Below are 18,914 nucleotides of genomic sequence, written 5' to 3' on the forward strand. Positions count from 1 at the left end.
GTTATCCTGATCAAAGTCTGCTTGTTACCACAGTTACTCATCCAACTCTTTGTTTTCAAGTTTGGTTCAGACTTAAACAATGCTACACCTAAGTAACTCAGTACATCATACACAACTGCCTACTTTAACTTCCTTTTCCTGGGATGCATAATTTCCACACAATTTAGACACAGCATGCTCGGCACACTTCACTGTAAAACTAGTGTAGAAATACTATAATCCAAGCTAAATCTTTGGCTTTTTTTTATCTAGTCATACCAGCACATATTTTAAATTAGATTGTGGTTCTTTTAGTCTGTTAAGACTACACTAATTACCTAATATTAAAGGCTTCTGCATCTACATTGCACTCTGTGAGGAGGACCCGGATATTGTTTAGGCGGCCATGCATCACTGCCAGATGAAGAGCTGAAAAGGAAGAGAGAAGCTTCAAGAATCTGAAGTAGTTAATATCAGCAATAATTACAGCCTGATAAAATTAAGCACTCCCTTTCCACTTCCTCCACCTTCCCTCTCCAAAACTCCTTCCACCAACTTTGATTTCTTGGACTTTCATTCTTTTTCACCTTTGAAGAGTGAGCCCATTCAGTGGGCTATCTCTGCAACTAGGAGATATCATTAGCAGACCTACTGAAGTGTTTACATCTACTTGTAGAACTTCAGAAGTTTACCATTATTTCCATTTTCATCTACAGCTGCAAAGTCTACTCCATTCTCCAGAAGGACTGAACAAATTGTGGGCAAATCTTGCTGGGCTGCTAAGTGAAGAGCAGTCTGACGATGCTTAGTCAGTTCATTCACCTGGGCACCTGCAAGCAGCTGTCAAGATGCAAGAAGGAATATGTTCAAAGGTGTTTTCAGGGCTATTAGCCAACAGTTTATTTCTGTGAATGAAGCACACAAGACTCCCCTGTACAGAGATACTTCTAGGCCTCTAGCATATATAAAATGCTATCATTACTGAGCTGCTGCAACTTGTCTTCACGTTTAAATCTGCAGAAAGCACAAGGTAAGGTTCTTCCTTTAAAGAAAGCCACACTACCTAATGATTGCTGCAAATCAAACATGCTCATACAATGGCTACTGATGCAGCTCAGCTAACAGTAGAAGCTAAGGGAACGTTATGCAAGTCAGTTCTGTTTCAGAAAAAGTGGTGTCACCTTCAGCTGACTTCTCCAGCCTACAGGCAGCGTGCACTACGACAGAACGTGCACTTTTAAGCAGAGGAAAAATGACTCTCCAGTACATACCAGATTACGCACAATGATCTCTGAGCCAGCTTGTACAGCCAGGTGGAGAGGTGTTAGTTTGGAGGCATCCTGGACCCGAGAGTTTACATTAGCCTGTACACTTATCAGGAACAGCACGCTCTCAATGTCCGAGTTCTGAACAGCTACATGTAGGAAATTCCGACCTTTATTATCAACCTGTGGCAGAAAGGGCATGTGAAATGAAATGCATTATTTCTGTAGAACAGCAAGTTGTTATGCAGTAGGACATATTTTCACCAAGAGATACTTGCTCCCTCTACTTGAGGTGAACTGTAGAGCCTTGTTCCTTTCAGTGCTTGACATGAGACTTATTTGATAGATGTAACCATCAAATAAACTGAACTGAGAAATTATCAGCTGCAATTCCTCACTCTAGTCTGCTTCAGACTACTTCTACTTTATAACCTAGTCATTTCTTGACCACACACTGGAGAGTATTATGACAGACAAAAGGTTAACAGCTGTTGTAGTAAGTACTGAGCAGCAGTTAATGATAAACTCAGTTAAATGAAACAAACTTGAGTCAATCTGGCAGTTAACACCTGAGAAGGAAGCAGCATGCAATCCTGCCACACTGATGCAGAGTGTATTTGTTTTTTGGCTTAATACCAAGTGCATGATGTTGTTCATCTTTGCCTTGAAGCCGATGTTAAAGCATATTTAGAACTGGCTGTATTTGTAAAGACATTTTAGATATATTACAAGAGTTCACTAAGCACTCAAATACTTTACTAGTAATTAAACTTACATAGGGTAGGAAGAAACTCCTGAACAGCTGCCTGAAGTGTCACACCAGAAGCCTGAAGATACAGTTGGAGGTTTTATAGTTCAGCAGTGCAGCATAACATCTATTATTCAGTTATTTTAGGTCAGGGTTTCTATTTTGGATAGCTTTAGGAAAGCTAGGTAATGGATTATTTTCTGTACTAGTCCAGCACAAGACAAAAGTAGAGTTAGAACTTTCTCCTTATATATACATATGCCTGTTTCTCAATTTAGTACTGACAAAATGAGATAAGGTTTGATGAGACACTAACCCTTCATGTTCTTACTCACACATAGCACGTACACACCTACAGTTTCCTAATAAATCCTGCTACAGAAAACTGGCATCTGGCAAATGTTATTGCATATAAAGCCACAAAAGGATAAAGCAGAATTTGCTTGTGGAACACCTGTTACCATGGACTAGTGCAGTAAGACCACCAGCATGCTTAGAAGACTCCCAGCTTACCTGTTCAGCAGCTCCTGGTTCCCTCTTCAAAATTGCTTCAGCTGCTTTGTTATTTTTATACGTCATAGCACACGCAAAGGGAGTCATTCCTTGCCTGTCACGTACATTTAGCTTAATATCTGGATGTGAAATCATAAGCTGAATGATAACATTATGTTGGTTGCTAATGGCAACATGGATTGGAGTTCTTCCTTCTGCATCCTAGAAGGAAACCAGGAAGTTTGTTATATGAAGATTCAGGAATACACAAATCCTTTCCTAACTCTGAAAAGTAGAGGAAGCTTATTAGTTTAGTTCTGTGACATACCCAGCTGCCTTCAGCTGGGACACTAAACAGTTGCAGTGGGAGCTCAAATCCACAGTGTAAGTGAAGCAAATTGGTATTTGTTTCTCCAAATAGGTTGACCTCAATCCTGTGCTATATAACCATTTAAGTAGCTCAGAGTAACATTTCCCATGTAGTCAGACATTCTGGGGACAGAGATGAGCATTCAAGACCATAGCCAAGCATTCCAAGAGAACGCTTTCAAACTAATATCAGTTTGGGGTATTTAATGTTAATACTTTATAGTAATAGCAATTTGTAGAATTCAATTTTTATCTGAAAGAACGATGTACAGACTACAGTATACAAACCTGAAGTATCATTTCCATAGACTCAGCACTACAGATATTTCCCTAGCTTGACTCTCAGGGACAAGTGCTAAGTTTTCTGGAAGCTAAACACTTGGGAGTTCCCTCATTGAAAATATAACAGCATCAGGCATGTTTGTTATGCAAACAGTATAAAGTCTAGCAAATTCAAATAAGGTGTTTAATCACTTGTCTGTATCAAGCAGCAGTTTACAGCCACGGCTGCTTTGTGACTATGTGTTCTGACATTCATTTTGATGTCATTTCTAGGTCCTGATGCTATTGAAAATGTTCTGCATTCATTTCTTTTGTTGCTATTTGTCAAAAGCTTCTGTTTAAGAAGTACTATGTAATCAAAAATGAAGTGTAACTCATAGTTACATCACCTCAGTTTACTCAGTAACAGAAGACACTTCCCAAACATACTAAAAAAGTAGAGTATTCTGTAGTTTTACACTATAGCTGATCTAATGATTAATTGCAGCAGAATACAGCCCTACTCCTGCCTTTAATTCACACTAGGGACAGAAGAGTTGAATTCTAATCATTACGTCAGAAAACTAACACTGCAAGAAGTTTTCTGTATCATTATTTTCCTTCAGTATAGCTTCCTGAATTAACCCATCATATGGGCAGATAAGCAGTAGATCTGGTAACAAGGGACAGGAAAGAAAGTAGAGCTGCAGCCACTCATCGCATTGGCTCAGCTGTAACAGAAGGATGTTCTTTTTCCTATCAAGCAAAATACACAGTGAGAGGGAAGTTTGTTTTCACTACATTAGAGGCAAAGAATCAACTTCAAAGAAACCATGCACAATTTCTCTACATACCTGAGCATTGACATTGGCACCAAACTCCAAAAGGCACTGGATCACCTCTTCTAGTCCCCAGCAGGCTGCCAAGTGTAGGGGTGTCTGTCCATCATGAGCTTCCTCTTCTCCTTCTCCATTTGGGCCTGGCTTTCTGGGACTATTCACATCACAACCACTAAAACAAACACAACATAGTCAATTTATTATATTTAATCCAGATTAAACTGTTCCAAACAAGGGTCAGAAAAAAAGTTTGCAAGAGCTGATCCAGCAACTGCTGACACATTCTACATAAGCACAAGTTCCTGGTTTTAGTTTGACTCTTGTCATCAAGAACATGATGCTAATATAGGTAACAGAATGTGTCTAAGATCAGTCAGACTTCCGTAAGTGCCATCCACCCACCAAAAATCTAACGAAGTACATACCTGTTACTGGCTTAAAATAGCATTCAATTAATTTATACCAGGAAAATATGTACATGTACATGCACATTAGAAGGTTTGTATTTTAGAAGGGGGTCTGACCTGCGAATAAGAAAGCATGCTATTTGTTCACTGTTTTCATCAATAGCTCTATGAAGAAGAGTTTGTAAGCAGCCACTTGGTCCTGACCCCCAACAGGTTGAATCACAGCCATGTCTAACCTGGAAGGAAAAGCACAATGAGGCAGTGAAGTTTTTTTATGTCTCCAGCAGGCTCCTACTATATAGTCCTCGACTAATGCTTCTGAAACATTATCCTTTAGGAGATAGAATTTGAGATGCCTTATCTATTCTTGTGACGGTCATTGAATTTCAGGAAGCTACTTTAATGTCTTCCAGACCAGTATTTTATTGGTCTACTATGTAATACTTAATTAGGTAGTGTTTACTAACAATTCAGGTATTCACTCATGTACTCTGAATAGACAGGTCTTAAGCCAGTTTGGGTCACAGTTACCTCACTTTCTGCAGTGACAAGCACCTAAAGCGAGTCAATTAGCATCAGCAGACATTGCCTTTGAAGGTCTGGTCCATTTACTCACTTTCCTATACATTCAGCTATACAGAAATAGTTTTTTCCAGGAACTGTATTTCTAGTATTTGTATTCTTCTACTACAGAACTACTTACTTGAACAATGTGGCACTTAAGACTAGTTCCACTCCACTTTACAAACTATTTACAAGGTTTATACATGAGTAGTTTCAGCGCTGACTCCACAAAGATTCTTATTCAATACCAGCACAAATGGTCAAGTACAGTTACAAGATGTATTTCTCAGCTCATCAGCACAGCTTTTAAGTAGTTGTCTCTAGCAGACAATAACTGGATATCAGAGACAAAGCTTTCAGGTAACTTCCTTATAAAGGAGACATAAGGAGGTCTGCTTAAGTCTCCTAAGAAGTCTCCTGCTGGATCACCTGTGCCTGAAAGTAAATAGCCTTAAAAGTAAATATAAGCCTTCAAAGACATTCTTGATGGAACTTTAAGATCCAATAAAACCAGCACATACTCTAAAACATACATATGGGTGTTCAGTTTTATTCAGGAAGCCTATCATTATACAAGCCTGGTATGCTACAGACTGATGTTTTTAGTAGATCCTTACTCTTTCCAGAATCAGGAATCCCGATGGCATATTCTATACTATTACACCATTACATATATATCACATACTGTTACAACATTACATCTATACGTTACACCATGCAGAACCATTACAGTGGCTGCAAGATATTTGGCTATGTAGTGGCCACAGTGTGATAAAGATTTCCCAAGAAAAAGGAACTTCTGTGAAGAAAAACCTCTAGAAGTTAGATAGTGGTATAGGACTAGTCTGTTCTTTTCATGCATCGAGTCTGGTTTTGCTGATGAGCCCTTTGTTGCTAGCAAGATGCACAGAAATGAGACTAAATTAAGTCAACTGACAGTCTTACCAGAGTTGATGCAATATCTTCCAGGTTATTTTCTAAGGCAAGCCATAAAGGAGGATTTCCTTTCTCATCTGGCACAGACATGTCTGCTCCCCTCGTACAAATAGCATCAACCACAAGAGGGAGCTGGTTTTTTATAGCCAGCTGCAAGGCAGTCTCTCCATCCTGTGTTCTGTAATAGGTACAGTTTGAAGTGTGTTACTACTGCATTATAAAGTTAGGCCTCGTGTTACAGTAGTTTATTGGCAAAGCCAAGAACTATCTCCTCATGCGTGTATTTTTGCTGCAGTAAGACTGTATCTCTACAGCCAAGCAAACACACCATATTAGTTTTTCATCACAGCTGTGTAGTTTACCTTTCTCCCCCCCCCCACTTTAGTAGCAAGTGATTGATTTCTGAAATTTGAAAAGCATGTTAGTGTTCTTAGCTGAGACACTGTCATTTCCTTAAGTGCAGCCACTATTTGAACAGAGTTCCTTCAGAGAAAGCCTACTGCCACAGAAGCGAACAGCTTTGTCTGCACTGTGGTAACACTTCGAGTTAACAGTCAGAAATACCAACTGTTAAATAACTGAAGTTAGAACAGCAGTATTAGGCAGCTTGTACCCATGACATTCATTACAGTATAGCTCAAATTTCAAAGACAGCCTGTCATTAATTTAAGCAGATAAATGTTTTGTTCAGTCTAATAACAACTTGTCTAGGAGATACTCAGGAGGCAAGTTCTATTGGAATCTTGTTGCTGGAGCTACCAGTTTCTACCATCTAGTTTAGATGGTAGAAAACATGGAACTACATCTAATTAAGAAAACATGCAGCTCCAACAAGCTGGCAAATAGATGAGACTACAGAAGTTCAGTACCATGTCTCTAGGACTTGAGAGTCTGTTACAGAGGATTCTGTTCTACCTCGACTTAAGTGACACCTCCCTCTGCAGCCTCAAGAGGAGGCACTGACCAATGGAGCTATATGTAAGTCTAAGTTCACATATGTAATCCCTCAGCCATAACTACTGCTGTAAGTAGTACTAAACGTGTAACTATGTGCAAATCATGATCTGAAGCCAACTTCAAGCCATTCTATAAAGGCAGTCATCACTACCCACTCTTAAATACATATTCAGTTGAGTGTTGTATCAGTTAAGATCTTACCTGACATTTATATCTGCCTGATGTTCCAGCAGAAAGAGTGCACTCTTACTGTCTTGTCTCTGTATTGCTGTATGTAGTAGAGTCTGTCCGTCTGACATTGTGTCATTGATGGACGCCCCAGATCCAAGCAGCTGAGCTGCTATTGTGTGCATCCCTAAAGAGTTAAAGCTCATTAGCATTCTACCTTCAGTTCTGTAAAATAGACACACTGGAGATTAATAAATAAAGCTTCAAGCTTTCAATTTTCAGCAGCTACAGTAAGAGATGCACTGAATCAATGCTAGAGCCTATTAAAATTGATATACATGAGCTAAACCAACTCATTACTCTACCCAGCTTGAATATTCATTTACAGACTTACTGAATATTGATTACTGAGCCCTTTTGGTTTTGCTTAAAGACACAAGATATGGTCTGGTATACAGCAGAGCTTTCTCATTAATCCTGCCAACCTAAATGTAGTAGAGTCCTCCTTAACCATACCTAGCCTAATCCTTCATATCACTTCAGACTTTTGTCCAACAAACATTTTAACTTTGGTATTATATTCATAAGCTATTCCCTTTAATATTACTGTACTAGATGTTTAGCTTAGTTCCTCCTCCTTTCTCTCAGAAGCAGAGAAGGGCAATGGTAGGGAGAAAGCTACATTTTGGTTTCCTTTCATTGGAAAGGAAAGTGAAAAGCCTGGACAGTAAAGATGTTTGTTACATATGGATGACATCTAGCACTCCTGTACAGAGCAACATCACTAAGTGTTCTGCCTCATCTCTTAAGTCCAGAGTACGAGTAGTCATCCCCCATACAGCTGCTGTTTCCAGTGCATTAGGACCATACTTAAATTGATTTGGTAGCAACCACACCACCCCTTTCTTTTGAAAGTGTCCTGATACTGTTGAAAAGTCACTTGGCTGCAAACGAAAATATCTAGTTTTCCCCAAACCATTCCCCTCCACATTTCAGACAAGAAAGCATCTTCTGAATCAGTATTTCAAGAATCAGTATTTAATAGCTACTTAAAGTAGCTCATCTTCCCTTTATAAAGGTCAGCATTACTGTATTAACCAGTGTCTAGAACAGAGTTAACCATGAACAGACAACATGGTGATCTGATACAAAAACTACCAGGGAGTTCACAGTGGAACAATTCCACCCAACTACAAGTACAGTTGTGGGCAAGAGGCTCCAGGCTACCTGCTAGTGAACAAGGGAAGCTGTAGCGCTAGAAATCTATCAGTAAGTCAGATGTGAACATTCAGTATGAGAAGCTGAAGAATCATCTAAAGCTCTCCTTGACAGCTTCTCACTAGCAGCGCAAGCCAGGACATGAACATATACCTGCTGTTTTGTCTTAAAAATCTTATCCACACCATAGCTTCCACGTCTTTGTAAATTCTCATCTTGTTTTGAAGGCACATACCTGTCCAAAGAGCCAATCCCAGCACAGTCTGGTCTCTCGAGTCCTTTAGACTAAAGTCAGGAATAATTTGCAAGTTGTTGGTAGCATGAAGAGCATTAGCTAGAAAAAAGCATAATGAATTAGAGCACTCTTGTACTTGACCTGCAGTTGCACATTGAAAACTGCAGGAGTAGCAACGCCACATTTTCAAGTAGGCTGTTCCTTTAGCAGTCAGTTTGAAAGATCTGAGCAAGATACCTTCAGTTTCCCAGATGCAATACTACTTAGGATTCAGGCAGCACTGCCACTACTGCCTAATCTCAATACTTACACTAAAAAACATTCAACTTTCTAGCTAAGAGACTTAACCTGTCTCCTTTCTACCTCCATTTCCAAATATACAGTGGTGTACACAAAGTTCCGAGAATGAAGAGGGGAGGCTGTACTGCAAGATGGTGGCAGCATCCTTCATACAGCTCCCTGGGATGGAGAATATTCTCTCCAATTCACCTACTCCCTCTAAATCCCACTTATAGTAGGAGACAAAATAGGCTGTGCTTCAGCTGTCTAACTACCTTCCTGCTGCTAGAAAGAAGCTGAACTAGTGGCATTCAGTGAACTGTCATCTGCTAGTATTTCAGTACTCAAGTCTCAACTCTACTACAATACTAGCATTACTCTGTACAAAATCCTCTTACTGAACGAGCTGAAGGAGGCAGAAGTCTCACCGCAGAAAGATGCCTTTATCCATATTTGATTCCAGCATTTACCTGAACCAAATGCTTTGATGGGGAGAGAAAAAGGATCTCAGTTGTACAGCTAGAATACAGCCTGGGGCTACATGTTCAAGTCCATTATCTACAGTAGAGAATCTAGAAAGATTTATGGGCAAATTAATTTTCTAGTCTTAACAGGCAGATGGTTTGAGTTTAAGACTATGTTTAGCCAGTCTTAACTGCTCTACTTAAACAATGTTTACAGGAAGACATGCTTTGTTAGTAGTTTGTCAAAACACAGTTTAGATGCCATCTTGACGCACCAATCCACTACAGCATCGATACAGTCTGAACCAGACAAAACCTACCTTTTTGTTCCAGGATGACTGACACCACATCTGGGTGATTGTAAGCAATAGCCATGTGAAGGGGAGTTTGCAGATAGACATTCTCTGCTGTTGGAGAAGATGCATCCTTCTGACCAAGCACTGCTTCTGCTGTCTGGATGTTCGGATTGGCTCCTTGTTGTAGGAGTTCTGCTGTCAGGTTTGCTAGGCCGTGCCTACAGGCTGTATGCAGTGGTGTTTCTCCCTTTAATAAACCAAGTACTAGGTTAACAGCTTAAGACATGAAACCCAGAGGAGAAGTAGCTTTCAAAACTACTATGCCCACAAGAATTGGTGTGAAGATTGGTGTGAAGTCCTAGTAGTCGAAGCTCCTTAGGACTTTCGAACTACATGAGTTAGGTTATATTAAGGACTTTATTACAACAGGCACTGAGGGAAGTGTTAAAAGCATGTTGACAACTGGTGATGCTGCAAGAACAGTGCCATGAGAATGCAACAGTTGTCTGATCACTAGTAAATATCTGAAAACATGCAAAAGGCTCAGCAGGTGTTCCAACTTGCTTTAAGCTATGGTTAGCAACAAGAGAGCTCTGTTATCTTGTATCTAGAGAGAAATAAGAAAACTTTCAGACTACAGTCTGTAGGTTTCTGCTTTTACCCATTTGTTTTGGTGGTTGACTTTTGCTCCATGAGTTGCTAGGAAGAGAGAAGCTGCCTCATTTCCTGCACCAGCTGCCCTCTGAAGCAAGCAGTTTCCTAAAGAAAAACCATGAACACTGTTAGAGTGCTATTCCAACCACACTTTGATACTATGAAGTGTGATAGCACCTTCACCTCTACCTTACAATGTTAAAATTTGAAGCCAACAAGGAAAATCCTACCTACTCGTAGTCCCCTTGCAATGCTGGGCTGTCATGTGCACCTCCATTTAGCAATTACACATTTTGAAACTGTAAAGAGGATGTTAGGACCCAGCAAGGAGTCCAGATTTTCTGTCACTTCCTGCAAGTCAAGCTCGGCTTGGGACTTGTCAGTGTTCCAGCTCTGGTTAAAGCTACTACCACCTACCATTTATTACACAGCAAATGCTGTTGAAACCTCATTCAGCTCCTCAGAGTGCAGTTAGCATTAAGCAGTTAACTTACAAGCACAAGCTTTCTGCCTGCACAGAAATACAAACCTCTGTTTTACCTGTTACTGTGTCTGGAGCATCTGTATTGCTGCCTCGTTGGATCAGCCTTGCTGCAAAACTGTTCTCGTCAAATGAGGTTCCATTTACAACAGGAGCATCCTCAAAAGGGTTTACAGACTGATCAGACGATACAGTGATATACTGAACAGCAAGCCACAGAGCTGTGCTTCCTTCATGATCCTTCAGCTCCAAGTCTAGTCTAAAAATAAGAGTTAATGTTCCCCAATTTATACCTTAAAAAGTGGTCCCCAATGCAGCTTAGGTTTCAAGTGTCTGAACAGCTGTACTAGCTTATCTAATACCTCACTGACAACTTTTGCTTGCCAAGAAGCCTACTGTAGCTCCAGTTACTTCAGGGAATTTGTGAATGCTCTGAAACAAGCAAGACACCTTTTAGTGACTACTAGATTTAAGCTCTTTGCTCCTAGGAGAGGCATGGCCCTCATAGATTTGGGCTCCCACTAAATGTAACAAACAGACAAATCCTCTTGTGTTTGCGTAAATTGTGTACAAGAACTGCAAATTCAACTACAAGGAAACCGAGTCAAATGAAGTATTCTGCTTCATCAAGTATTAGCTTTAAGCAGAACCCAAGCTGAACTCAAGAACGTATTCAGACATTTTAAGAGTCTTATTACTCCGTTCAGCTCCGCTACAAGTAAAGTTATTGCTACATTATTTCACCTAGCCCTCTTTGAAAAACACTGAGATACAGTTTGCTTCCTCTTTACAGTAGGGCAAAAACTTACTTGGCTTCTGGCATTATTCTGGCACCTTAAGTTATGCAAAGCCTTTACACTTTTGCATCCCAAGCCTATTGCTAGCCTTATTATAAGGCAAAAAGGCATAGAAGAGTTGTTAAACCAGTTTTCCTATCTTCACTGTACAAGGTAACCTCAATGTATTTTACATTTAAGTGAGACTTACTGTTTGCACTGGAGAAGCTGACTGAATACAGGTTCATTCCTGACCACAATTGACACATGTAATGGGGTCCTGCAATTGGAGCAAAGTACAGGTACATTAGTAATAAGTGAGACACTTAAGATTTTGTCCATGGTCACCAACATGCCCCTACAGATTTAGGAGGTTAACTTTTGTCTCTGCTTCCAGCAGAAAGGCACAAGCATATCTTGAAAGAAACAGCAATCTACCCTTTTAGTGGACATGATTCCAATTAATTTAGTGGTAAGCAACTCTTTACACTAGTGTAAGAGCTAACCTTCAAGAAAAAAAAAGTACAAGAGCTCAACCTATCAGAATTGAGTAGCCGATATACTCCAAGTCTTCTATATCATTTTATGTACTTGTTTGCCAGCCCAACCTAACCTGTAGAGCAGTTTACAGGCCCTACACTTCAGATAAACACGCTGCAGATACTGGCTCTTTGAGATAATTTCAATTTCACAGACAGCTTCAAAGAGAAGTACCTTTCAGGAATACTATTTGTCATCTTAGTTCACTTGCTTTACTGTTCAGTGATTCAATAAAGGCAAATTAATTGTGTGCCATGTGTTCCAACACAATCAACTCACCCCAGCTTTCTATAGCTGGGCTATGCTTAGTCATGACAGGGTACCATTCAGCCTGCACAGCTTTCTCCTTTGACTGCTACCCACAGGTCTCAAACTGGATTAATGAATTCACCCTTCCTGCTTCCAGTATCACCTGTGCTTTGCTGGCAGACCTGAGCAGGTTCTCAGTGGGCCGCATCTAATCACTACAGTATTATCTGTTGAACTGGTAGCAGACTTTACTTCACCCAGTATTTACCTTCCTTTGTTGTCTTGCATATTTGGATTGGCTCCTGCCTGTAAGAGGGACTCTGCTATCTGTGCCATCTCTGCCATGACATCTGGCAAATGCTTCTTGGGGCTGTACGATGCCACAAGGTGCAGAGGAGTCTCCTGATCTCCCAGTGTAGCAGCATTCACACGGGCACCGTTCTTAATGAGAAAGTTTGCAGCAAATTTATCTCCTTTTGTGAAACAAAATAAGGTTGTTTATGGATACACTGGAATCCTATATACTTTATATAAGTCCAGAAAATGGATACACATGATTTCCCTCCATACTATATAATCATTCCAATATAAGTGTCTGCTCTTAGAATGCCTTAGCAATGGATAACTTCAAGAACACTTCACTGTGAAGTCAGGATTAAAGTATTTCATAACAACCTCTTGGAAAAAGTGTTTTGCCCAGAGGTTACATGTGACAAGTTCACACACTAGTTTATCTGTTATGGTGATACTGAGTTTTCTAGTTCCTCTATCAAGAAAAATCCACTGCTGCTTTAATGCACAATTGGACAAATTGTGAGACTAAACATACAAGTAGTTTTTGAACAAAAGGTACTATTCCAGGGTATCAGTCAAAAGTGTGTAGTTGAAGTTAGTCACCATCTGTTCAGTATTGCTACCCAAACAAGCAATAACACAGCCTTAGCTCTTGAAAGTTTAGGCCCCATTATACATAGGGTAAAGGCTTCAACAGTTAGGACCCACCACACACAGCATTCCTAAGAACCCCCTCTTGAGAACTTCCCAGAGGTCAGAGCTTAGGCCCACTTCAGTACATGAAACCTTGGACTTGAAACACCAAGATGCAGAGAATGACTTGAGGATACTACTAATTCCCCTTACTCCACAGGCTGCTTTGAATAGACAGATTCACAAGTTGCTCATCCTAAATGCAAGGCTGGAGAACAAAGATGACTGTTCGCCTGTATAAGCAATATAGATTGCTCTATTATCTCTGCCAGCAAAAACCAAAACCCCATTTTCTGATTTCCCTATCTGACATTCCCCCCCTCTCCAGTGATCATAAGAAATAAGAATCATGTGGCAAGTTCAGACAATTTGCTTTAGCTTCATTTCCAAAACATGTGATTGTTAACAGTGATTAATTCACTGAAGCTTTGGTTACTGAAAAGCAAGCATTCATTCTCAGGGCTCTAGCTCAGACTGAAAGCAGACATTAGAACTGGAGGACAAATGCTAGTATTAAGAGCAGCCTGCTGCAATCTTTCTAGTGCTTTATAGGGCTGCAGCCATCACAACACTGACCTATGCCTAGAAGGTCTCCTACTCCTGCTGCTGAAGTTTCATTCACAGGATCAGACACCAGCATTACCCTGTTTAGATATGTAGGAGATTAAAGGAAGAAGTCGGGAGCTGTATTTTGAGCTCACAAAACTTAAACTACTTATAAGAGTCCAAAAGAGCTTGCTGTTAAAAATAAACTTACACTTTCAATTTGTATCACTACAATACCCATGAGGTCCAGTCACAGGTAAGGTTCCTGTTGTGCTTGGCCTTCTGGAACAGAGCTGCCAAAGGTATCATTGCAGGCAACTAGTAGCACAAGGCACTCACTACAGACTTTTACCAGACTTCGGCCATAGGCCAAGATGATGCTGCTGCTCCAAAGCCTTCAGAGTACTGTGGCCATGGCGACCAGGTCCTATCATGCTCCAGTTCTCATAAGATGCATTTTCCACTCTAAGGTGCAGAACAACTCAAGATAATAATGTAGTTGTACTCAGATTCCACTCTGATAACTATGCTACTATTCACTGAAACTTTGAAGATATTCAGGCTGGCATAGAAGCACCTCCACCTGCTCCTCATCATCTTCCAGACAGTTTTGACTCCCCTAAAACTGCTGTCCAGTAGCAAGGACCCTTGCTGTTAACCACAATCACAAAGAAGCATATGCTGCATTCAACCCAGATCTAGAAAAAGGCTTCATCTTTAATTGTGACTAGACTGTCATGCTTGATTCAACTTTTTGTCAGAAAGACATCATGTTGTCAAATTAGACTATTCTCAGTATCTCCCTACATTTCTTCCTTTAGCAGGCAATACTCTACTAGATTGCTTCTGGATGTTATGTAGTATAAGTTTACTTCGCCAGCCAGCAGGCTAGCTTTCAGGTCCCAAATAAGAGTGAGTTTGTTTTTAAGTTTAAAAAAAAAGAAATAGGACAAAGTTCATCCTTGATTACAATTTTCTAACTGACGTGTCAACTACAAAGTGACACAGGAATAGGCTTCAGAATATATATTCCACACCAGGAACAACTCCAAGTTAACAAGGCTTCATATCCTATTTACTCACCTCTTTGGATGGCTTTATGTAATAGACTCCAGCCTCTCTTGTCTGCTCTATCAACATCAGCCTTGTAGTTGACCAGTGTAGTTGCAATACTCTCCAGTCTTTGGGCGAGGGCTAGATCCAAAGCAAGGTCTCCATTGTGATCCAATTCATTGAGCTTCCCAGGAAGCTACAACACAAATTCAGTCAATTGACATTAGTCAGGGGTGCGCTCACCAGCCCAATGTTTTAACAGCCTGTTCCAACTACCACAATGTTAGACCTTCAGCTCTAATGGAAAAATGCCAGTGTTGCATTAGGTAAGTGCATCTCACACAGGAAAACAATCACAAGACTAGCATCACCACATGCAAGTCTACCCAGAGGGCTATTCAATAAGAAAACAGGAGTTCTGTTTGCAAGCCTTGTTTAACTCACACAAAGCAAGACTAGTACTCTCTTAAAAGATGCTGCCTATACAGGCACATTCAACATAGTACTAGGAAGAATTATTCAATTATTCCTTTAAGATACCTCAAATCCCAACTGGATTAGCACCTAAGGGTGCTAAGTACTGCTACTACAGTCCCAGCTTCCAATTAGGATTTGAGGCATCTTAAAGGACTAATTGAATAATTCTTGATAATTAATACTGGAATAATTCTTCCTTCCCCTTGTTGAGGGACAACTTATTTGCTAGTTGTTTAGAATGTTCATCCAAACAGAACAAATACCTGTTACTTCAAATATTCAATGGAAGAGGAAAAGTTTTTGTTCAAAGAAATGATGCTTACTGAACTGCCATGAAGCAGCAAAGTTGGCTATTATACCATTCAACTTTAAATGTGCATAGCAATATAAAGTACTGGATTTTATTAGATACAATCTGTTGCATGCAAGATTTTCAGAATTGATTCATAACACTTATTATGTCTTTATGGAGCTTTTACTGCTAGACCTCCATTACATATACAGTAGCAGCTATGGCAGTGATAAACATGCAAATAAGAACTAGTGACAAAAATCAATAACCAGTTTCTAACTACCAGTCTGAACCTTGTTATTTGAAACACCAAATTCTAGAAGACAGATCAAGTCAGTCTCACTATACCTGTGAATCCATTTCAATAAGATACAAAAAGACCACATCTTCTCTCTCAACTTTAATAGCCTTATGCAAAGGATATTCTGTCTTTGACTTGAACATTTTATACAATAACTGAGCACTCATGCTACTGAAGTCTTCTTTACGCAAGTCATCCTAGAAGCAATAAAAAAGAAAAGCGTAAGCAACACTCCTATTTTATTTATAAACAAGGCATTGCACAATGTAATTATGAAGTCCACAAAACAAGTTCAGTTAAAAGCTCATTTTGATAACATCACAACAAGCAGGCACAATTCAAGATAGCCTTTTAAGATTAGGAAGAAACACTCAGGAAGTTTTACATCTTACATTTTAGTTTCAAGATCAGTTAGTGAAATTTTTCTTTCCTTTTGTCTACAGACATGGAAAACTAGCATTCTACCAGACATTACAGTAGATTAACATCTAGTCTCTAAACTAATTCTCTATCTGGACTTAAATCACAGATTAGAGTTTTCTGACAAAGATACCCACAACTGTTGAAGACTGACAACTCCACAGAACTTTGAAAAAGACTCTGAATAAAAGTAAACAGAAACTTAGAAGTATAAAGACCTTATGTTTGAGTTAGTGCTCATTTGACTAAACACAAACAACCTCATTTCCAGATAGAATACAACATCAAAAGTTAGGAGCCAGAAGCAGGAAAAAGGTTAAAATGGCTGACCTGCAGGTTCAGATACAATAATGTTTTTTTATATATTCACATACCAAAGCACTCCCCTCTGCTTTGGCATTAGCCAAACAAAGCAACATCCACATCTGGATGATGCACTTTAGATTTAGAATAACCCAAATCCTCACGCACTAGCCTGCTGTTGACAAGTCTTATTTTAAAGGCTAATCCGTTACACAGTTAATCAAACTTTCCTCAGAATAACAGATCAGAGCAAATGAAACTTCCAAGTCAGTTGCAAGACTCCTTGCCACTCCCTCCATTACAGAAGATAATGTCTTCCCTGGATTATTTTTAGAAGTAAAAGCAGGCCTGAGATCTGTATAGACAGGGACCAACTACGGATGAACTTCTAAACAGTTCAGAGTCCAGATTTGATAGACAACCCTCTTGCTAATTAGAATACAGTCCCTTTGGTTTAGCTCATGTTTAGGAAGGTAAGATGCTTTTTACAGTGAAGTATTTCCAATGAACAGAACAACTCCTCAGGCTATAAGCTAATTCCCGCCAGACAAAGCATTCACACCAAGATAGGCAACAAACATAACCTCTGAAGACAACAACAACAAAAAAATCTTAGAGAACTAACCATTTAATGTGCTTTGGTTCAAATGTAACTATGAATTAGTATTGTAGAGAATACCAAATCACACACAGCATCAAAAGCACATTTTATAAAGATAACCGAGACAGATGGGAAGGGAAGAGTCACTCCTGCCTCAGGAGAAGCCTCTTCACTCACACCAGGGAGCAGGGCAGGCAGATTCAACAGCTTTTTATCAACACTGTTGCTCCTTGCAAACATATAAGGGTCAGTAAAATAGGTCACCTTAGTCACTGAAAGTCATCAGGAATCCATGTAATCCCCATCCCAACTGGAATGCTTGAATGCTAGCATACCAAGAGATACTACTGAGGTTAGACAGTACAGTAAGTTAAGCAAAATTCTACTGATTAAGTTCCTATACTCTGCAAACATTTTTCCTCTTGCTTCCTTCTGATAATACTTACCCAGTGACTAGCAATTATCTCAGCACAATAGTTCAGAAGAGTGCCAGCATTCAGCTCCTCAGCAGTCTGATAGAAACGAATGCAGTTCCTGACATTAACTAGTGACATAACTCCTTTTTCACATCTGTCAAAATAGGAAAGCCAGTGGTCAGTAGTCAGGAAAGAGCTTTACTGTAATCACTCTCCCATGCTGCAGCAGGGTCCTATATACTCCTTTTTCGAGATGCCAGTAGAAAATGGCTTGGCCTTACTTTACCATAAAGCTAAGCAGCATAAACATACTTTAATGAAAAGCCCTGTAAGACAGTTTCCATAAGAGCAGACTCTTAGAGTCCATCTAAGCTAAGGTCCCATGATAACCCCACACACTGCAGGAGCCTGCAAGTGGAGACAGACATGCTAGTTCTCCCAAGGGAACAAACTGCAGTTCATTCATGGCTATGAAGTGGGGAAGATGTCTATCTTTGCAAGTACTACAGTGATCACAAGCAGCTTTCGTGTCAAAGCTAGAAAAAGCCAAGCCAAATACAGCTATTTGTTTAATAAAGAGAAGGGATAAGCTTTAACAGCAGATCCACCTAATCTTTATGGGTGTGAAATTATTAGTTTGAGTTTATGGGAAGAAAATCCAAGTACCTCAAAATGACGAAGTTAAACATGCCAGTGATCTCCAAGCAGATATTAAGACCAAAAAAATGGAAATACTTGTCTCCGGGTGCAGACACCTACCAAGACATCTAATAATTACTAGTAGCATACTGTACATGGACTTGTCACTAGACTACCATGACCAGACAACAGCTGAGGAATGTTTAGGCAGTACAACATGAAGACAGTTTCAGGCTGGTACAAAGCTTGAAGGCAGTTTTAGCATTGGCCTTACAGATGTCAACTTTTGGTCAGAAGAGCTGACAGCAATTTAGTTTGCTTCACATTGAGTCATGCTTAAATCATAGATTATGAGTGCCATATACCACTACAGTCCCAGACACCCCTTGGGCAAAAGATTATTATATCAAAGGGTACTTTATCTTTGACTAAATTCAAGGCTTCGAAGTTCTACAAAACTTTAAGAGGTTTCAATTTGTACATTCAGGCTTCTCACTAATTCTGCATGGTTATTTAGAGCACCCAAGACATTCAAGGTAACACCCTGGCCCCTACTGCAATGGTGTAATCAATCTCAAAAGGACAAAGTATTGTACTGTTACATTAGCCTTCATTGTGAAGAAAAGTTGCTACCAAGATGCACAGAAAAACAGCTACTTAAGTTAAAAATTTTTCACCTGTAGTATACTGCAAACTACTTGC

The 18,914-nt window shown here is 39.8% G+C and overlaps 1 protein-coding gene across 2 annotated transcripts in view; it reads right to left on the minus strand.

The window, feature by feature from the left end:
* ANKFY1 (ankyrin repeat and FYVE domain containing 1) overlaps window positions 1-18,914 on the minus strand; it is a 34,756-nt gene that overhangs the window by 5,685 nt on the left and 10,157 nt on the right. For both annotated transcript variants that reach the window (XM_075518305.1, XM_075518304.1), the window contains exons 5-21: window positions 17,604-17,727; window positions 15,881-16,030; window positions 14,794-14,959; window positions 12,446-12,650; window positions 11,600-11,668; window positions 10,672-10,871; window positions 10,139-10,236; window positions 9,502-9,724; window positions 8,439-8,537; window positions 7,019-7,172; window positions 5,870-6,038; window positions 4,478-4,596; window positions 3,969-4,125; window positions 2,506-2,706; window positions 1,251-1,427; window positions 672-819; window positions 318-408 (exon numbers count right to left, since the gene is read on the minus strand). In XM_075518305.1, coding sequence (XP_075374420.1) covers window positions 318-408; window positions 672-819; window positions 1,251-1,427; window positions 2,506-2,706; window positions 3,969-4,125; window positions 4,478-4,596; window positions 5,870-6,038; window positions 7,019-7,172; window positions 8,439-8,537; window positions 9,502-9,724; window positions 10,139-10,236; window positions 10,672-10,871; window positions 11,600-11,668; window positions 12,446-12,650; window positions 14,794-14,959; window positions 15,881-16,030; window positions 17,604-17,727 — 2,550 coding nt within the window. The remainder of the gene's footprint in view (window positions 1-317; window positions 409-671; window positions 820-1,250; window positions 1,428-2,505; window positions 2,707-3,968; window positions 4,126-4,477; window positions 4,597-5,869; window positions 6,039-7,018; window positions 7,173-8,438; window positions 8,538-9,501; window positions 9,725-10,138; window positions 10,237-10,671; window positions 10,872-11,599; window positions 11,669-12,445; window positions 12,651-14,793; window positions 14,960-15,880; window positions 16,031-17,603; window positions 17,728-18,914) is intronic.

The sequence above is a fragment of the Mycteria americana genome, chromosome 15 (assembly GCF_035582795.1).
Source record: "Mycteria americana isolate JAX WOST 10 ecotype Jacksonville Zoo and Gardens chromosome 15, USCA_MyAme_1.0, whole genome shotgun sequence".
Classification (NCBI taxonomy): domain Eukaryota; kingdom Metazoa; phylum Chordata; class Aves; order Ciconiiformes; family Ciconiidae; genus Mycteria; species Mycteria americana.